Source organism: Dendropsophus ebraccatus, chromosome 3, assembly GCF_027789765.1.
Source record: "Dendropsophus ebraccatus isolate aDenEbr1 chromosome 3, aDenEbr1.pat, whole genome shotgun sequence".
Lineage (NCBI taxonomy): Eukaryota > Metazoa > Chordata > Amphibia > Anura > Hylidae > Dendropsophus > Dendropsophus ebraccatus.
In genome coordinates this window covers 9636764-9655874 of record NC_091456.1, presented here as the reverse complement: position 1 = coordinate 9655874, position 19111 = coordinate 9636764, and the positions used below count along the sequence as shown (strand labels likewise).

General features: G+C 42.5%; 1 protein-coding gene across 19 annotated transcripts in view; it reads right to left on the bottom strand.

The window, feature by feature from the left end:
• Positions 1–4391: 4391 nt before the first annotated feature.
• The window catches only part of PITPNM2 (phosphatidylinositol transfer protein membrane associated 2), a 202194-nt gene continuing 187474 nt past the window's right edge, over positions 4392–19111 (bottom strand). For 10 of the 19 annotated variants that reach the window (XM_069960844.1, XM_069960843.1, XM_069960849.1 and 7 more), the window contains 8 exons: positions 17475–17623; positions 15927–16043; positions 14062–14178; positions 13208–13356; positions 10462–10611; positions 10198–10381; positions 8590–8718; positions 4392–6166 (listed from right to left, as the gene is read on the bottom strand). In XM_069960844.1, the coding sequence (XP_069816945.1) occupies positions 5828–6166; positions 8590–8718; positions 10198–10381; positions 10462–10611; positions 13208–13356; positions 14062–14178; positions 15927–16043; positions 17475–17623 (1334 nt within the window). In that variant the 3' untranslated portion in view covers positions 4392–5827. Of the gene's footprint in view, positions 6167–8589; positions 8719–10197; positions 10382–10461; positions 10612–13207; positions 13357–14061; positions 14179–15926; positions 16044–17474; positions 17624–19111 lie in introns of those variants that run through there. The other 9 variants (XM_069960854.1, XM_069960857.1, XM_069960850.1 and 6 more) reach the window with 2 other exon arrangements.

Below are 19111 nucleotides of genomic sequence, written 5' to 3'. Positions count from 1 at the left end.
GGCCTATTCCTACTGCATGTCCCATCTGCCCACAGTCTGAAGTTTTGCTTTTACAGTCTACACATAATTCAGGAGATTGCTTTACTTTAAAGAGGAAGTTTACAAATTTTCTTTCAAATCAACTGGTCTTAGCAAGTACCAGAGATTTTTAATTTACTTCTACTAAAAAAAAATAAAAATCTCCAGTACCTATCAGCTGCTGTATACACCAGGAAGCTAAAATTATTATGTTAATTTGTTTTCCCTGAGACCCATTGGCATCACAAGACATATGTTGTGATGCCAATGGGACGTAAGGGAAGTGGTGTATTTTTTCCAGTCTGACACAGTGCTCTCTGCTGCCCCCTCTGTCCATGTCAGGAACTGTCCAGAGCAGCAGCAAATCCCCATAGAAAACCCCTCCTGCTTTCCAGACTGGAAAAAATACACCACTTTCTGCAGGACATACAGCAGCTGATAAGAGAATTTTTTTAGGTGAAATTTTAATAAATTGAGAATTATCATCAGTAAGAAAATGCATGAAAATCAACTGGGAAAAAAAATGACAGGAACAGCACCAGATGAGTACAGGCTGGGAACATTGTAATTGAAGAAAGATGTCCGGTCACCTCTAGTGACACTGATGTTTGGATGAAGTGTCCGCTGTCATAAACAATCAGCTATTCACTTCAGCCTGCCGCCGCTCAGCCGGAGGAGCCTTAACTCTCAGATTTTGGCAGGATGAAGCAGAGTCTGTCAGCAACTCATTATGTGCGACACTGCACAAAACTGCCGACCGCTCAAAAAAGAGGGCGAGACGACATTTCTCTGCTGCACATTCCCTTCTTACAGCAATTACTCAATGGTTAGCCAACACTTTGGCCGCTGGGCACCAGTGATAACAGCCAGCTGGTAATAATAGAGTGGTAATTCACCGCCATGTAATAGAATAACCTCCTAAGAAGGAGAACTTTATTGCACAGCGTATAAATGCAGCAGACTGAGGGGCTGTTCGTTTCATCTGATGTTGTAGGCTTCTGAATGTATACTTCCCATTAGAGATGAGCAGATTTACAGTTATAACAAAGGAGGGCGCTTTAATAAATCAGCAACCCACTTATCAGCCGGCTGCCCTATAATTCACTGCCGCTCCTCCCCGAGTTCTGGGAAAAGTTCTATCCAGTCCTGAGAATCTGAGAAGCAGATTGGTCAGGTTTCCAATGATCCTGTCACACAGTATAGGGAGTCAGGAAAAAATGTGTTATAGAACAAGAAATGTGAAGTGCTTTTACAGTGGTATACACCAGGGATCACAGCTGACATAGAATAAATGTGGTGTGGAGCCTTCCCTGGCTAGCTTACCCGAATGGCTGTAACATAATAAGGCATGAGAATGGCAGACCCCGTCTACTGTATATGTGTTAGTGGTGTGATAATCTCTTTAAATTGGACCAGTTACCACTCATGGGCATTGCATTTGTTTGTCACCATATCTGGCTTGTCCGTTTTAGCAGACTTCATACATCTGTGGCTGTTTTCACGGCCAGGAAACACTGATTCTAAAGCTTTTCCTGAGGCTTCAGGAAACCATCAGTGTTTCCTGGCCATAAAAACCAAGTAAAAAAAAAAAATATATAAATATTTTTTTTATACTGAGCTGCTGCATAGATGCTCCTGGACAGCTTCTCTTTCCCTCTGCGTGCACACAAGTGATGCTGGGGGGAGGTAGCGCCCTCTTGTGACTAGAGGTGTAATGATGCCAATGGCTCCTGGCCTGGTCAGTCATAGCACCGCTAATAATTGTATGTGCTCCTGATTAGGCGTGTACAGTTAAAGGGTCAGCGTCAGCACCTGGCAGCAGTTGCCCAGGTTAAGAGCTGGCCCAGTGTGGCAGACAATACATCCTGAATTCTGGACAGATTCCAGATATGCATCTGGAAGCTCCATAAGGTTCCTGAAGGGTATCAGTGACCAGTAGAATCCTACGGGTCCAGAAAAGTACCCGGACTTCCTGATAAGAAATCTGGGTGAATTTCCTGGACGTGTGAAGGGGGCCTTATACATAGCACCTAAATAGACATTGTACATTAGCCAAAATGTGCAGTACAGAGTTCAGTTTTGTGTAAAAGGCAGAAGTATAGGACCATAAACCTCTATAACCAAGTCACCCACGTTCACCTTGAAACTTTCCAGAAATATTATGGTGCATTGTTTTTTTTATATAGTTTTTTAGCTTACTTTTTGTTGTGTGGGCCTCATGTTTATTATCTAAGAATAGCAAGAAGCACGTTCCATAAAAAAAGCTGAATACCTGCATCGTCGTTGCAGAAAAGTAATTGGATACAATGCGAGAGCCTTCCCAAGTCTTTAATCTGTGTAACGTACAATGGGTACTGCACAGAAAGCACAGAGGCCTAAAACAACACACACACATACAAGCAAAATAGTATTTGTACACACACCAAAGTAATACAAAAAATGAAAACCAGGGAGCAGCAGACAGACATCTGGAAGAGTTTATAGTCATGTGCAAGTCTCTCTTGTACGTCTGCACAACAACGGTTACTGTTATCCCCAACAAATAACTTTACAGATAAAATATTACATAGAAAACTGACAGTCTTGATTATTATACTCCTGGAGAGAATACGAGAAATGTAAGGCTACTGGAACTTCTAGGAAATGCAGCAAAGGTAAAATACCTTTCTGTCCGGGCTTGAGAAAGTGCAGGATCCTATACATGGGAGGCAAATTGCATTAACTCCATCAAAGGCTAGTAATGTCTACAACAGCTAGCGACTGGTGGGAGGGTCAGGGGGGATCTGGACGGTAAAGAACCTCTGGTTTTCATTTATTGTATTTTCTAACATTGTAAACTTATTTTTTATATCTTTTTGGTTATTTGAGACTAAGATGTTGAATCAATGGATACAACTTCTCATAGAAGAAATAGACATAGGTCGTGGTTAGGCCTTTCCAAAGCAACAGACGAAAAACAATAGCGGTTTCAAACTGATAAAGAATAGGCATTGTCACTTAGTTACACACACGGCTATTTCAGAGTGAGCGGGCCCCCAACCCCCATTTAGAAGCTTATTTCGACTATTGCTTTTGGAAAATAAATACAAACTCACATGGTAAGTCACATATTATCTAACGGGTAAGGATGAGCTGGACTTCTCTTCGTGGTGGAATCGCATAGAACGAGCCTACTTTCTCTACACCTTCTGATATTATTGCAGTCATTTATATAGATTCAGTTATGTTATTTCCACGTGGCAAAGATCCAAAAACCCATAGTCAGGAAAAGGCAGAACTGAGAAAGCTTAACAAAAAGAGCAAAACGCATGAAGATATACAGAGTATGATTGTCAATTCTACATGGGAGATACGGAGCGATGAGGAGAAATCTAGAATATTGCACTTATGCAAATGACAATTACATTATACTTGGTCCTATAATTTAATTGCTTTGTACATAATGCCTGAAAACAAAAAAAAGCTATTTTTTTTTTTTAAATATTCATTAAAAATCTGGAGGATCTCCCCCCACCCTAGACATTTTCTACATAAATAAATAACTTTCACTTTTATAGAACCACTTTTCTGAACATTTACATTTGTATGTTGTACAATATCTACACACAATAGTTTAGCATCCCTTGCACATTGTAAATTTACATATATTTCCTCCTTTTGTGCATTTTTCTTGTTGCTTGCATTAAGCTATTTGAAAGGCCATATCTAATTCTTTAACCCATTTTTGTTATATATGTAAAAATTTGCCTGATTAAGGATTTTCTTTTTATCTGTTATTAACAGAAGATGTAGCGTAAGACCTCCACGGTCAATGCTGTGCGGCCACGAGGCTACCAGCCTACCATACATAAAGGTCTACTGTGCTTTCCATTGTAAAGTGGTATATTATGGAAATCTTTCTTCAAACTACTGCAACAGCTAATTTTTATGTTTTAGCCATCGTGCAAGAAGGTAGCTTTAAATTTAAAAATTCTAGAAATATAAAAGGCAAAGATTTGTAAAAATAAACTTTTTTTTTTTTTTGAGGGGGGGGGGGGGTCAAAAAAAACCTCATAAGGTAAAAGGTCTATTTTATATTGTGCAACGTAATATGCATTGTGTCTCCTAGCCAATCTTTCTGATATTAAACATCTATATGTGACATAAGGTTTTGTAGAGGGGTTTGCAATATATAGTTGGGACATAGTAAAAGCTGTTGCTGTTCATATATGCAGCAAATGGTACATTCTACGCTCTATAGGTTAAAACCATAAATTGTACTGCCTGTAACACTTGGGCAGGGGTGTCAAACTCAGGCCCTCCAGCTGTTGCAAAACTACAATTCCCATCATGCCTGGACAGCCAAAGCTTTAGCTGTCCAGGCATGATGAGAATTGTAGATTTATAACAGTTGGAGGGCCGCAGTTTGACACCTTTTACGCCTGGGCAATGACAACTCACAGGAGAGAGTAAACCGCAAAAAAAATTGGGATACTCATTGTGCACACACGCTTAGACTTTCAAGCTGAAAGCATTCCCTTTTTTGGCTTCTGTTCACCTCCGCAGGTGACAAACGAGGGAGATTTCACAGTGCTAAAAGTGTGTACAGTAGTTTCCTATACTGTACTGTATAGAAATGTGGTTAATTGGTATAAATAAAAAGATCAGCTAAAAACAAATTAGACATTTGGAGCTTTCGTTCAGCCTCATGGGACAAGACTATGTAGCCGTACCATAGACTTCCCACACGTCTGCATGTCGTGACCGCTGCTTAGTAATGGAACTGGAGAAATTGAGATATGGCCTTTTTTGTTTCTACCTTATTTTTTTTTGGCACGCCTGCTTTTAATTCTGCATACCGGGGTGAAACAACAGCACACAAAAATAATAGTAATATCTATCCCCTGGCTTAGCAATATTTAAAATGACCATGCACTACAGACAAGGATGTGTAGCTACATGAGATGGTAACAGATCTCCAATCTAAAATCAGTGCAAAAAAAAACTATGAGGTTGTACAGTTGAGCAACTACACGCAAAAAAGCAGCAAACTGGACAAGTACAGAATCTTAAGAACTTTTAGATACAAAAGGACTTAGGTTACTGGTTTGGACTTCTCCTCTGATCACCAAAAGTTACAGCAAAGTATACCTGCGCAGTGCTTTCACATCTGGTTATAAAGATGTTCTCATACATAGGTCCACAACATATTGAAATGAGCAAGGCAGACTGTCGAGATCCCGGAATATTGTCATTGCATGAAAAGTGTCGTCCTTCTCTCCCGCAAAAATAAAAAAAAAAAGAAATGTTTCCGTTCTGTAATTTGTTGTGCCTTCTGAATACCAACAAGGGCAGAACTGAAGTCAACCGTCTTCCCAGTTCCCAGCTAGTTCTCTGGAGGCTGCCTCTTCTTGAGTAGTTAACAGACTCTCAAGCTGTTAGGCGAATGTGAACGTCGTACTATCCCTTTCGCTATGTAACAGGATGTGTGCTGTGCATTCTTTTAGTAAAATTTTTAGAGATGGCTAAAAGGTATAGGAGGCACGTATTTACATCAAGAAGTCATTAAATCTGCTTTAAAAAAAATAAAAATAAATAAAAACATTGGGCTACTTAGGAATTCTATTTGCGCCCCCCTCTGTGGTTCCTAGGCATGACAACCCCTTTTAAGGCCTGCAGTTCAACACTTCTGATCACCAGCTCTGCTATTGTTGTTATATAGTAGCACCATTTTGTCAACACGGTCTCTCCAACAAAGTTGTGCCTCATCCTCATGTCCAGAACTAAGAAGAGCCAAGTGCATGAGAAAGTGTCCAGAAAACATGGGAGCTCATTTCTGACTTAAAACGCCAGATTCCAGCTTGGTGGTAGCTGCACTCCTGCCCCAGCATCCCGCTGCAATACTCATACTTCTTTGGCTACGCTCCTTGTCCCGATCCCGGTCACTCTCAGACTGACTCTGTGTTCTTTCTGGTTTGTGGTTGCTGCTACTAGTGGGTTGTGACGAGATGGTACGAAGCAAGTGATTCCTCTTTCTCAGAAAATCTGATTGACCTGGGAGACAGAAGCTTCCCTTCCTCAGCGCTATCCTGTTGGTGTTCTTGGCGGGCCGCGATCGGTGACTGTATTCCAGTTGAGCAAGGTGAGACGCGTAGCCCTCAGTGATAAACTGCAGGGGTAACACAAACAGCAATGATTAACTCAATGGTACATTTAATAGAGGTGAGTCAATATACAGTATTTCCATTTGAATCTAACACGTCTTCCTACAATTAGATTTATTGTGAAAGATTTGTTCAGCTGCCAAAGTACCACATTTGTATCAGTGGAGCAGAAGACGTAAAGAGTCATTAAAAATAACCTTTGACATGCCAAAACTTATTAAAATTGCAGTGGGTCTCACTGCTGGAACCTGCTGTGATAAGACGATCCAGCTGGAGCAGCAGTGTGACTGACTACCCGGTCGCTAATTCCAACACGTTAGACACTTTAGCCCCATTATAGTCTATGAAGCAGAATTAGCAAGCGGCCGGGAATGGATCTTTTGCTGTATCTTTGTATTGCAGCAGGTCCCAGCAGTGACACCGGCTGCGACCAATAACCTTTGAGATGCCTGATGATACTGTATGTAAAAAGCTATTTATAATGATAGGTAGTCTAAGTTCCGTTTATCTGTAGGGGGCCACACGGCCATTCCTTTGTGCTAAACTGTTGGAAGTTTTTAGACTGGAGGGCTTCTCTCTATAGTTATAAAAAGGGAGTCATTTACCTGGAGCAGATGATCGTAGAAATAAAACTCAGAAGATCTAATTCAAACCTGCTTAAAACTTTTCAAGACCCAGTATAAAGATGGCACATGCCGTATACACTCACTGCTCACACATAGAGTGAGACAAAGTGAAAGGTACTATATCGGCAGTATGTGGGCATGTTCTTGATGTGCTGCTACAAAAACATCTCAAACAAACAGTTGGCAAAACAGCCATGATCCCATTGCGGTGGAACAATGGACCAAGCTGTTACCAAGTAAGGCCCAGAGAATGCCCAACTCCTTTTCCTAAATAGGACTTATCTACTTACCTTTCCCCGAGCCCCTGCAGTGATGTGTCACAGAATCACTGACAACGCCAGAACTCATTTTCTACTGGGTTCTGGTGTTTCCACGCAATCCATCAGCCAGGTCGGGTGACGAGCCATTCAGTGACTCCAGCGGTGTACCACCCCATGTCACTGACTGGCTCAGCAGGCCAGGAGTGGTGAGGCAGCACAGGGATGGGTAAGTCGAGCTTTATTATCATGTTTCTCTCGCCTGCAGCCAATTTTTTTAAGTTGGCCGGACTCCTTTAAGTATATACTGTTCATTTCTCTTTTAGAATACTGAGCTACAGTTCTCTATCTGTGCTGCTTTCCCAGCTGTGTGATTGGGTGTCTCTCTGTCTCTGGACCTTACCACTATTAGCCTGCTTGGTTTTGCCTCTTTTTTTATGGGGGAAGCAGGGGGATTGCATAGGTCTGTTCTTATAATATAACATTTCTATAAGTTATTGTGGCATCGGGGTTGTCTTCCTAATAGGTTATATCTATTTTTTGTGTTAAAAATTGAAAAGAAATACCAGATTTGAGAAAGAAAAAAAAAAGACAGACACACACACACACACACAGGGTTGTCTCCTTGGACTATATCCAAGCTGGATGCACTTTTTCATGCACTTTGACAGCTGAACCAATCATATAAAACCAAATGAATGATCATAAGAGTTGTTGATTCTGATTCGGACTGAAACATTTAGTAGATTTTGGACAATTTCTTATAGGACCAAAAAAGTGCTTTAAAAGCTCCCTGTCCTAATGTCTGCATACATCTGATAAGATGGATCACAAAAGTATTCTGACTACATGATCGAGGAGCATTCGTTGGTCTATCTGCAGAATTCGTGCAACAATATCTATGAGGTAACAAATAGAATAATTCAGGCAGAACAGGACGGGGATCTGGCTACCGCATGGGCTGACAGGACACCAAAGCTAATCTGTGCAACATGATCCACCACCTCTTCATGACCTACACAGAGTAACACAGCTTATCACTTCTGTACAGATTGTACTTTCACAATCTGAGATCTTCAATAGTGTTCTCTAGGCAAATGGACAGAATACCAAACTTATTTAAAGCACACCTGCCAGCAGGTCAGTAAAATTTGAGGTCTTGGCTGTATAGGGCTACTGACACTAAATCAGTGTATGGATTTTAAAGTGGTTATCCAGTAAGGTAAATACACATTCAAAAATCCTCCCTCCTGGAGACTGCTCCATGCTCGTCATTACTTTATCAGTCTCCTTAGTCTCGGGGGGTGTTAGAGGAGATTACAAGCAGCTTTGACATTGCTAACAAGTGGATGCTGGGCCTTTGCAGTCCAAAGTAACACCCCTGGGCTTTTGAGGCTAATATTTGCACATCAGCTCACAACATGATCTTTCAGTGCTGGAGGGGTCAATCAAAGCAGAGGTATATAGGAAGTCAGGGTCCGAAGCCTTATACAGCCATGGCCTTAGTTTATACACCACTTAGTACAGTACTTCCATGCTTCTTACCTGACACTGGTGTTGTAATTTCTTGGTGGGTCGGCCTACTATAAAAATCTGCATTGGTGACAAACCTATAGCGCTGTATACTGAAATGTCTTTCGTGGAGCCATAAGCTGCATGGATTTTCATGTGTACCTGTAAATATCAAAAATTCATCATTATTTAAAGCATAAAATACTAGACTCTTACTAGCCATTCTCCATGGATATATAATTCAAAGAAATAATACACAAACCAGAATTAATTTTTGAAGGTCCGAAACACGTCAGTGATTGTTTATATAAATGTCAAAACAAAAAGGAAGATCGGGGTGCTTTCTAGTGTAGTATCTAAGTACAATTCAAATGAGGACTACAAGTGGCAAACAGCAATATGTTCACCTGGGTGAGTTGTGCTAAGCTCCGGGGGTCTCGGAGTCAAGCCAAGAGATGCATAGGGAGTGAAAGCGAAGGTTTCCCAGCAGTGGCCGTCTGGGACAGGATAACCCTTTAGTGAGTCCGGCGCAGGTGGCATACAAGAGAGTGACAGGTGCCGCCCAATATATTGCTACAGGCGGTATAATACAGTGATAATTTATTATTAGCACTAATAACTTATCACTGTACTATACCACCTGTAGCAACATATTGGGCGGCACCTGTCACTCTCTTGTATGCCACCTGCGCTGGACTCACTAGAGGGTTATCCTGTTCGCTTTTCACTTTATGTAAACGTGAAATAAGGCATTGAAATTTTTTAGAGCTGAAGAGAACCATTTTCTTCTTTCATATGTTGCAAACCTGAAGTTATGGGGCATCTCTTACATGCTCAACTTGTGGCAACAAGCCAAGGCGGCATAAGTTCTAATCAATGGGAGTGCTGACCACAATACCTCAACATATGACAGCATTCTCTGCATGCACTCTCACAGGGAAGGCCACCAATCATTCAATACCTTATATATAACACTGGTCCATTCTGCAGCACTGTACACTGGCATTAGGCACCAAGGAGATTTATCAAAGGGTGTAAAATTTAGACTGATGCAAACTGCTCACAGCAACCAATCACAGCTCCTCTTTCCTTTCACCAGAGCTGAAATCTGAGCTGTGATTGGTTGCCGTGGGCAGTTTGCACCAGTCTAAATTTTACACCCCCCAAAATGTCTGTAGCCTTCAGTCTCAAAGTTAGCAAACAAAGATATCTGGGACAAACAGGATAATTGCAGGTCCTATCTTTGGGACCTGCAGCCATCTTGAGAAGGACTCCCGGCATTCCCTCTGGATTGTTCATTGCCACCGGAGGAGGTAGGGAAGCTGGAAACATCTGAACAGACTTTTATGCAGTTTACTTAAAGGGAAACTATCAGCAGGTTAGACTAATCCTATCCCTGCCTTCAGTGCACAAACCACCTTATTGGCATAGCGATGTAACCTCAAACTGCATGGAAGCAGAACCAAGGATGAAGGTGAGAGGCTTGACTTCATCCTCTGCGCCCTGTGTGCTGTAGGGAGATTCATCCAACTTGCTGATAATTTCCCTTTAACTTCCATACCGGAAGGATTTTAAACACTTTAACCCGTGTGTGGTCTATTGTCATTATTTATTGTACATAATTCGTTGAATGGATCTTACATCTTGAATCAGACTTTTCAAAAAGTTTGCTTTGTGTCGCAGAGGATCATGAACCAATCCATCACAAAAAGATACCACGCCATGCGGGAAGTTGTGCTGTGCCAGCCACGCTACCACTCTTTGCTTCTGCATGTCAGGTCTGCCAGTCACATAAATAATGAGGTAGCCAAGATCTTGCCAGTGCCTAGAGGAACATCAAGGTGTTAATATTGTTGCTTTACATGATGGATAGAAAACTAACACCCGTACAATAAAGAAGCGGACCTCACTACGTCTACGGCTCCCGCTCTGACTTTGGGGTCGCTGCCCATAATGGAAACACTGGCGGCAAAAGATCCATCAATGCTGAAAACTACAAATTCTGTTCCTTTTGGTAAAACATGGAGATAGCTGTCCGCAAATGTATGGTCTCCCCTAAAGAGAGAGGAAAAAAACTGTTTAGTCAAGTCCTTGCTCTATATTACAGAAAAGTAGCTCAGGCAATCTGTTTCCTTGAAGGGTTTGTCCAGTGCTACTATTTTTATTTTTTTTAAAGTATGGACTGATAAAAAAAAGAGGAACAAAAACCTCTGCCCCGATTCCCCACCACATCCATACTGCTGGTGCTCGGTACTCACTTTCGTCTCGTCAGATTGACTGCGCAGGCATTTCCTATCACAGACAAGTACCTGCTATGCTTTTATTGATATGGTGGCATGCTTGGAAGTAAGAGCCTTCAAATGGTTGAGACCCGGAAGGGGAGGAAGAGGCTTCCACTGAACACATAAAAGCAGTTGCTTTTATTTTAGCCATTAAAGTGAATCTGTCATCTGCCAAGAAGCAGACACTATTAAATAGACATATGAAAGGTACCATGTGTCTCCTTGTCCTGACAGCTCTTTGTGCTTTCCTTATGTCCTGAAGTGCTGACATGCCTCCTCGCTCCCCCTCCCAGCCCTATGCCTCCTTTATTGACAGTCAACTCCCGATGCCAAGCCCTGCTCCCAAATCTCGTTCCTGCGCCATGCATACAAGTTGTGTGCAGACGTGAGACATGGAAAATGGGCTCAGTGCTGGAAGAGGAAGCAAGGAGGCATTGCAGCCATTAGTACTTCAGAAGCTTGAGAAGAAAAGCATTTTTCTGCATTATGGAAGCACAGACAGATAAATGAAAGACACCACGGGGGAGATTTATCAGACATGGTGTAAAGTGACACTGGCTCAGTTGCCCCCGGCAACCAATCAGATTCCACCTCTCATTTTCCAAAGAGTCTGTGAGGAATGAAAGGTGGAATCTGATTGGTTGCTAGGGGCAACTGAGCCAGTTTCACTTTACACCATGTTTGATAAATGTCCCCCCATGTGTCTCTTTGACCTAACAATTGCAGCATGCTTGCAGAAAGCTTGGAGCATAAATTGCAGCAGACAGATTCACTTTAAAGCAGAAGCTAGGCTGTCCTTAGGTAAAACACAGGGAACAAAGCAACCAAGCAGGGCTCAGCTGTTCTATCTTAACCAGCTTAGACTTAACCTTAGACTTTTTAAACTCCCCCCCCCCACACACACACACTGTTTTAACTGGAAACTATCCTGCTGATATGTCCACATAGTGCAGGGACGGGGAACCTCCGACCCCCCAGCTGTTGCAAAACTACAATTCCCATCATGCATTATTGTAGTTTTGCAAGAAGGTCAGTTTCTGAGAATGAAGGTCAGTTTCTCGCCTTTACTCTACACTGCTTCCATACTATTGTTTAATCTCTACTGCTCCCCAGTGTGCCAGATCTGCCCTACCCTGGCTTGTATCGCCTCTCCGTCCATCCTCCCCACCCTCTTCACCATTAGGAATGCCCCATGGCAGTTTTTTTTTTCTATTCGTCACTTGTCTGAACACTGCACAGGTGTCTTAACCATCCAGCTCATGTGCAGTGTTCACACAGGTGATGAATAGGAAAACACCTGCCTCTAGTATTCCTAATGGTGAAGAGGGCTGAGAGGCGGGATGGAGTGGCAGTGCAAGTCTAATGCACAGACACCCTAGGCCACACAGGTTTGGCACAGGGCTGCAAGTTTAAAAATAACTGCATCACCTGCCGAACGGACCCCAGGACAGATCTTGGATTAAAAGCAGCTATCTGACGGTACAAGTGGTTTGGGGGGGGGGGGGGGCAGATTGTGGGTACAGAGTCGCTTTAAGGTAAGAAAATTACCATCAACCACAGCGCCATATGTGCCATAGAGAAATAGCAGGTTAAATGCTTCTAACTTGATAGTTTTCCTTTAAATGTATAGCGCTATGCTGAAGCGTTAATCAGCTATATGACAACGTTGTTTGCAACTTACTAATTCCAGCTACAGATATATTAGAGATGTGGAGTAAAATGTCTGTCACTATTTTACCTCCCAAAAGGGAACCAATCAGCAGGATTATACGGATATGGTTTCCTGCAGCAGAGTATACATCTAGTGTGCAGCTGTGCCCAGTGATATAGACAGCTGCAAATAACGATCCTGATCGGCCGACCTGCCAGAACCCTCAAAAACACAAGCTAACCGTCTGAGGAAAACAACCCATTAAAGGGGGATTTTTTGTATAATGTTTCAAATCCTGTTTATTTTGATTTTTCAGCTAAAAATCTTATAGAAAGTTTTCCTTATGGAGGGTGAGCTGGTGTAGGAATCATTACAGTCAGTGCTCTCTGGGAAGGAGTATGCTAATTTGTTCTCCAGAAGGAAGACAACTGTCTCTATTAAAAATTAATATGCAACCTATTAAAAGACCCTTAAAGCATGAATAAGGTCGGGTCATGAGCCGCACACTGACTTACAGGGTAAATGCTGCCCCTATAGGTGGCGATGGAGAGACCAACTTCTTCCCTCCTTATACGAGATCTTTTGCAAATAATTAAATTTTATTTTTAAAATGACACGAAAAGAAACGTTTTCTGCAATAACTACACTATACAAAAACATACATTGTCTCAATAACAATAAAATACAGCATGCAAATTCCAGCATAATTCCACAATACCTGACAACCATTTTGAGAGGATATACCCCAACTCCAAGTTTTTTATTTTCCGGGATTATATAAGAAATCCTACCACTGCTATTAGTTATTTCAGTATCAAAGTAAACCCATTCTCCGGATGGTGGCTGAGTCATAATGTGAATGTCCACCTGCAAGACAAAAAATAAATAAATTACAAAAATGGGAACACTACAACTATCACATCATCCTTGTCAGAGCAGCTGACTAGCTAAAATGTGTTCATGTCATATACCACACGATAACTCCTCTGAGCCAAAAACAGAAGTCTAAGGCTACAGTCTCACTTTCCGTAGGTCGTCCATAGCCACAGACTCATAATAATTTAAGTTTACACAAAGGGCTGTAGCCATAGGGTGTCCTGCACAGACCTATACAGAATAGTGATGCATACCGCAATTGCTGGTTCGTACTGGTATCGTAACACTGGTATCGTAACACATGTAAACGGGGGCCATTTAAAATGAATGTGTCCGTAGTGCTGCCCGTAACTGCAGGTCTGCAAATAGGCGGATTATAATGAGGGCAATCTGGGCTACTGCCAGGGCCCTGTGCTCCAGGGGGGCCCAGTGAGATTGCCCCCATTATAATAACGCTGCTGCACACCTCTGCCCCACCATCCACTCCTTCTAGGGAACTAAGGGGCCGCAGGCTCCGGAAGCATTTAGTCATTGGCTGCGGACATGCCGCATGCAGGAATGTCTGCTACAGCGTCCTCTGGCCGGTGACGTCACTTCCTGGACGCTTGCCGGCAGTGTCGGACTGGGGCATCATTAACCCCTCTACCCAATTATTTATATTGTAGAAAGTTATGTGGAGAATAATACATAACCTACCTTCTCCCCGGTGAGTGTGACCATGTCCAGAGGGCCATACATAAACCTTCCGGTGAGAGTCTGAGGTCCATCCTCATTGGCTAGAGCGTCATTAATTCTGTGATTAGCAGCCACATTCTGAAAGGTAAAAGGAAGGGTTCATTAGTATACAGGTCGGGTGCTGTACACCGTCTGTCCAGGTCTGGTGCACTATTAGGGGATGTTCACACTGAGGAATAGGCGAGGAATTGGAGAGAAAAGTTTTCTGCTTAAAATTTCCTCTTCAGCTCTGTCGGAATAGGAGCAGAAAGTGGAAATTCAAAGCCCCAATGACTGCTATGGGATCCACGGCAGAACATTTTACGCGTAAATTCCACTGTGTGGCCAACAGAGCGAAAACCCTATTGAACACAATGGGACATTGCGCTGTACATATTTTACAGGTGTAATTTCAAGCAGAATAAGTGAAAAATTGAGCCTTGGTTCTGCTTGAAATTCCCCGTCTGTTCCTCAGTGTAAACATATCCTTACAATCAAACGGGCTGCAGCTATAAGGAGTCGTTCACAGGTCTGCAAAAAACTGTACATGCACAGACAATGTTCTGGGGAAGAGACCGCGGAGCTCACAGCATTATGACTCTTTATGATGCCGGGAGTTCTGATACTGTTTAAAAGTACAGCACTGACACAGCCACACAGAATTGGTCCTCATGGTAGGAGATTTGGAAGACATCACACCTCTACCCTCCTATTCTGTCCAGCAGTTTTAGGTATAAGCCTTGGGGTTTTCTTTGCTCACCTTTAGGGTCAATTACTGCTACATGCCTCCTATATGTTGTTGTGTTTAAAAAACTCTTTATGTGAAAAAAATAAAAAAAAAAAAATAAAAAAAATATATACATATTTATTTATATGCTTTGTTTATATATTTCTTTGTTTTCTAGGGTACAAAACCGGTGCGTCGGTTTGGCATGAACGCTGCTTGGCATTGCTAAGGACATTGTGCTGGACGTGGAAGGTTAGGATTCTCGCATACAGGACGCCGCTGAATATTTCCCATGGTTTCTGCTGACACATATCCCTTGGAAGTTGGCTGGGTGATACCTGTCCCCCCGTGAACGGACATTATAAAGCCTTTGGCTGCAGATATGAGAGAAGGAGCCAACTCTCAGCACAATATTGAACGTGTTATTAGTGTATCCAGGAGATTTTGGAGAACTTTGTTTTTCCTCCATAACCTTCAATAATATTATTTTTGGTTTTTGGGCTTTGTTCTTTCTTCAGCATATCTTCGTAGAGGTCCTTGATGTTGCCGATGTGGAGGTTGTTTTTGTGCCCATGTAATTTTTATTATTTCCAGACCGAATTTTCTTGGAAAACATCCAGAATTGCGGACAGCTCCGGAGGCACATCTGGAATCTGTCCATAATTCAGAGATGCATAGCATGGCAGCCCGGGCCAGCACTAGTGCCATCAGGTACTGACTGTAACTGTATACACTCTTAACTAGGAGCACTTGCAGAGAACCAGTGGCAGCATTATACCTCCGGCCACAAGATGCCACTAGTGCTGGAAGACAGAGGGAACAGCTGGAGAAGGACTCCGCTACAGCAGGTACATTTTTATTTTGTCCGTTATTATGGCCAGGAAACACGGTTTCCTGAATGAAGTTTCCTTGAAGGCTTCTGGTTTCCTGGCTGTAAAAATGGCCACAGACATATGAAGGGGGCTAAGGGAGCCATACTGGATGCTTCTTGCCTTTTTGTCTACACCTAATTTCTATTACTCTAAAATCATGTAAATCACAAGAGAAATAAAGAATTGGATAAGGATTTAAATGGATAAACCAGGTTAATAGCAAGAAGTGATTTCAGTCTTGGAGTTACCCTTAGTTTCACATGTGTGCGTTTCCTCAGCCACTTCTCCCTCGGTTTCGAGGGGCTGAACACAGAGACTTCTTTTCCTACCAACTCCAAGACACTTGCTGTTTCATGTCTCATTACCTGAAATGAACATAGACGACATTCATGTAGCCTGCAATTTATCATATGATAATCACATTTTTTATTAGTTAGCGCTTGGTTCTTCTATAGCTTCAGGTCACATACAGGTTTATAATGAAAAGCATGTACAACCATTAGGTACCATCTAGGGTCCATTCACTTCACTGGAATAAACGGCAATACAGCACACAGAGGACAAGGGTGGTGCCGTATCTGGAAGAAAGCAGCTGTTTTCTAGTTCTAGATAACCCCTTCAACCCTGTTAAGGACTATAATCGCTCTATGTAATAGAAGACAACGATCAGCCGACATTATGATAGTCATGGCAGCTTCTCGCAGCTCTCCGCGCACCCTCCTCCCGACTTACCCGCTGGCTGTTGGAGCGTGTAATAACACAGGCAGTGAGTGGGGAATGAATCTGTGTAATAGGGGCTTTAGCTTTTAAACATTTTACTGCCAACGAATGTAATGTACTTTATCAGATCCTATTCATTAAATGTTCTGCATATAATTTAGTAAATTACGTGTCATGTCTCGATTCTAAACACTTGCTGTAGTTATAATCATAAGGACCCACGACCTTAAATCATTAAAACCCAAAATGCTAGATTCTCATTATTTTAGGGGTAATACCTGGGATGCAGCAGTTGTTTAAATTTGAGCCATTTTAAGGTCCTTTTACATTTGCTGATTTCTAGGCCACCACAAACTGGCACCGATCAGTGAAATCAGCGCTTGTTTGCAGTGCCTTTACATGGCATGTGAAATAGAGCGTCCGCGCTGGAGGAAGGATCCATGTATCGTTTGTGTAGCCATTGAAACTGACAGCACAGATATACATATATTTATATCTGTGCTTTCAGTTTCTAGATTACACAGCAGTACATACTTACCTAGTGCGCTGCCGCTGTGATCTGGCATCCTGCTCTCTGGCTCTACCATTCAGCCGCTGCGTTTTCAGGCTCTGCCCCCTATAGCTGTCAATCATTTTGGAGGAGGTAGAGATCACTGCAGCAGCTGGAGAGGAGAGTCGGAGAACAGGATGCTGGATTACAGCAGCAGCGCACTGGGTAAGTATGTACTGCTGTATCATCTGCAAACTGACAGCACCAATCTATGAATATCTTTGCTGTCAGTTTGCCTTTTTCGTAATCGGCCTTACACCCAGTTTACACAGGGAGATGTGCAGCCCATAACAGTAAATTGCGAAGCATGCTCTAAAAATGCGATCAATCAAGGATCCTTAACTGATTGCTGTCACTTTTACACAGGCAGATTACCAGCCACAGCAGAGTTTCTTGCAATGCTTGTGGTCAATCTAGACGGCCAGTGTATAAGGTCCTTTAGCTTCTAGTTTTGAGTGCGTGGATGAAGTTGGAGGAGACAACAACACACTAACACATACTGACCAGGAAGAAAGGTGGCACTCACTTGTCTCAACAGGAATGAAACAACGTCTGTGGATTCCCAATAACTGGCGTGGAAAAGGTGAGGAAGTGCAACGGTTGGGAAAGCAGTGAGGGCATCCGGACAGTACAGGGCATAGTCAATCCTTTTTGTGCCCCACCACTTTGCTGCAACTAACAGAGAAGAAAACATTACCCCTCAAAGCTTAAAGGAATAGTAAGGAAGCATTAAAAGAGTGCACAATTGTGGCAGCCATTTACAAGGAGTTGCATTATACTGTAGATGTCGGCCACTATTGTGCAAGTAACTTAACACATATAAACAATGATTTTCGGCCTTGTAAGAGAGAGAGAAAAAAAAAAGCAAATCCCGCTTCCAAACGTGCTCGACATGCATGTGCGGTTACCCAGACTAGATGCATCTTCACACATTCCAAAGGCGGTTTTCTCATCTCATACATGCAATCTAAGATCCTGGGCTTTGTTAGTGGAAATTATTACTTGCTGCTCCATGCAAACTCCCGACAAACCAACAACGCTGAACAGAAGTCCGACTTTGTTACATAAGAAAGCATTCCATGGAGGGTTACTAAAAAAATTATTTATACGTCCGACAAATCCATGCCCACAACTATTACACACACAGTTTGCTATGAACCCATTCAATTTAGGTACCGCTCTATGGGGCACTAATATTACCAGAAAATATCACCAACATGTTTGTCTGTATACATGATCTCTATATTCACTTAACTTGCTAAGTGCAGTGTATGGGCTCAGCAATGCCCTGATGAGTTTACAACCTATTTTTTTTTTCTATTGAATACAGCTAAACAGTATATACAGCCTAAGCCTCCTACAGCAGTGCAGTATATATACATAGACTGAGCCCCCTACAGCTGTGTAGTATATATACAGCCTGAGCCCCTACAGCTGTGCAGTATATATACATAGCCTGAGCCCCCTACAGCTGTGCAGTATATATACATAGCCTGAGCCCCCTACAGCTGTGCAGTATATATACATAGCCTGAGCCCCCTACAGCTGTGCAGTATATATACATAGACTGAGCCCCCTACAGCTGTGCAGTATATATACATAGACTGAGCCCCCCTACAGCTGTGCAGTATATATACATAGTCTGAGCCCCCTACAGCTGTGCAGTATATATACACAGCCTGAGCCCCCAACAGCTGTGTAGTATATATACAGCCTGAGCCCCTACAGCTGTGCAGTATATATACACAGCCTGAGCCCCCAACAGCTGTGTAGTATATATACAGCCTGAGCCCCCCTACAGCTGTGCAGTATATATACAGCCTGAGCCCCCCTACAGTTGTGCAGTATATATACAGCCTGAGCCCCCCTACAGCTGTGCAGTATATATACAGCCTGAGCCCCCCTACAGCTGTGCAGTATGTATACATAACCTGAGCCCCCATACCTGTGCAGTATATATACATACCCTGAGCCCCCTACAGCTGTGCAGTATACAGGTAGTCCTCGACTTACATCAGTGATCCGTTCTTACACAGCGTTGTAAACCGAATTTCGATGTAAGTCGGATCATATGTTCATACAGTACTGTACCATAACGACAGTACTGTCCTGTAAACACTTAGCCTATCCTAACATAGTACCCTACATAATTATCAATATCCT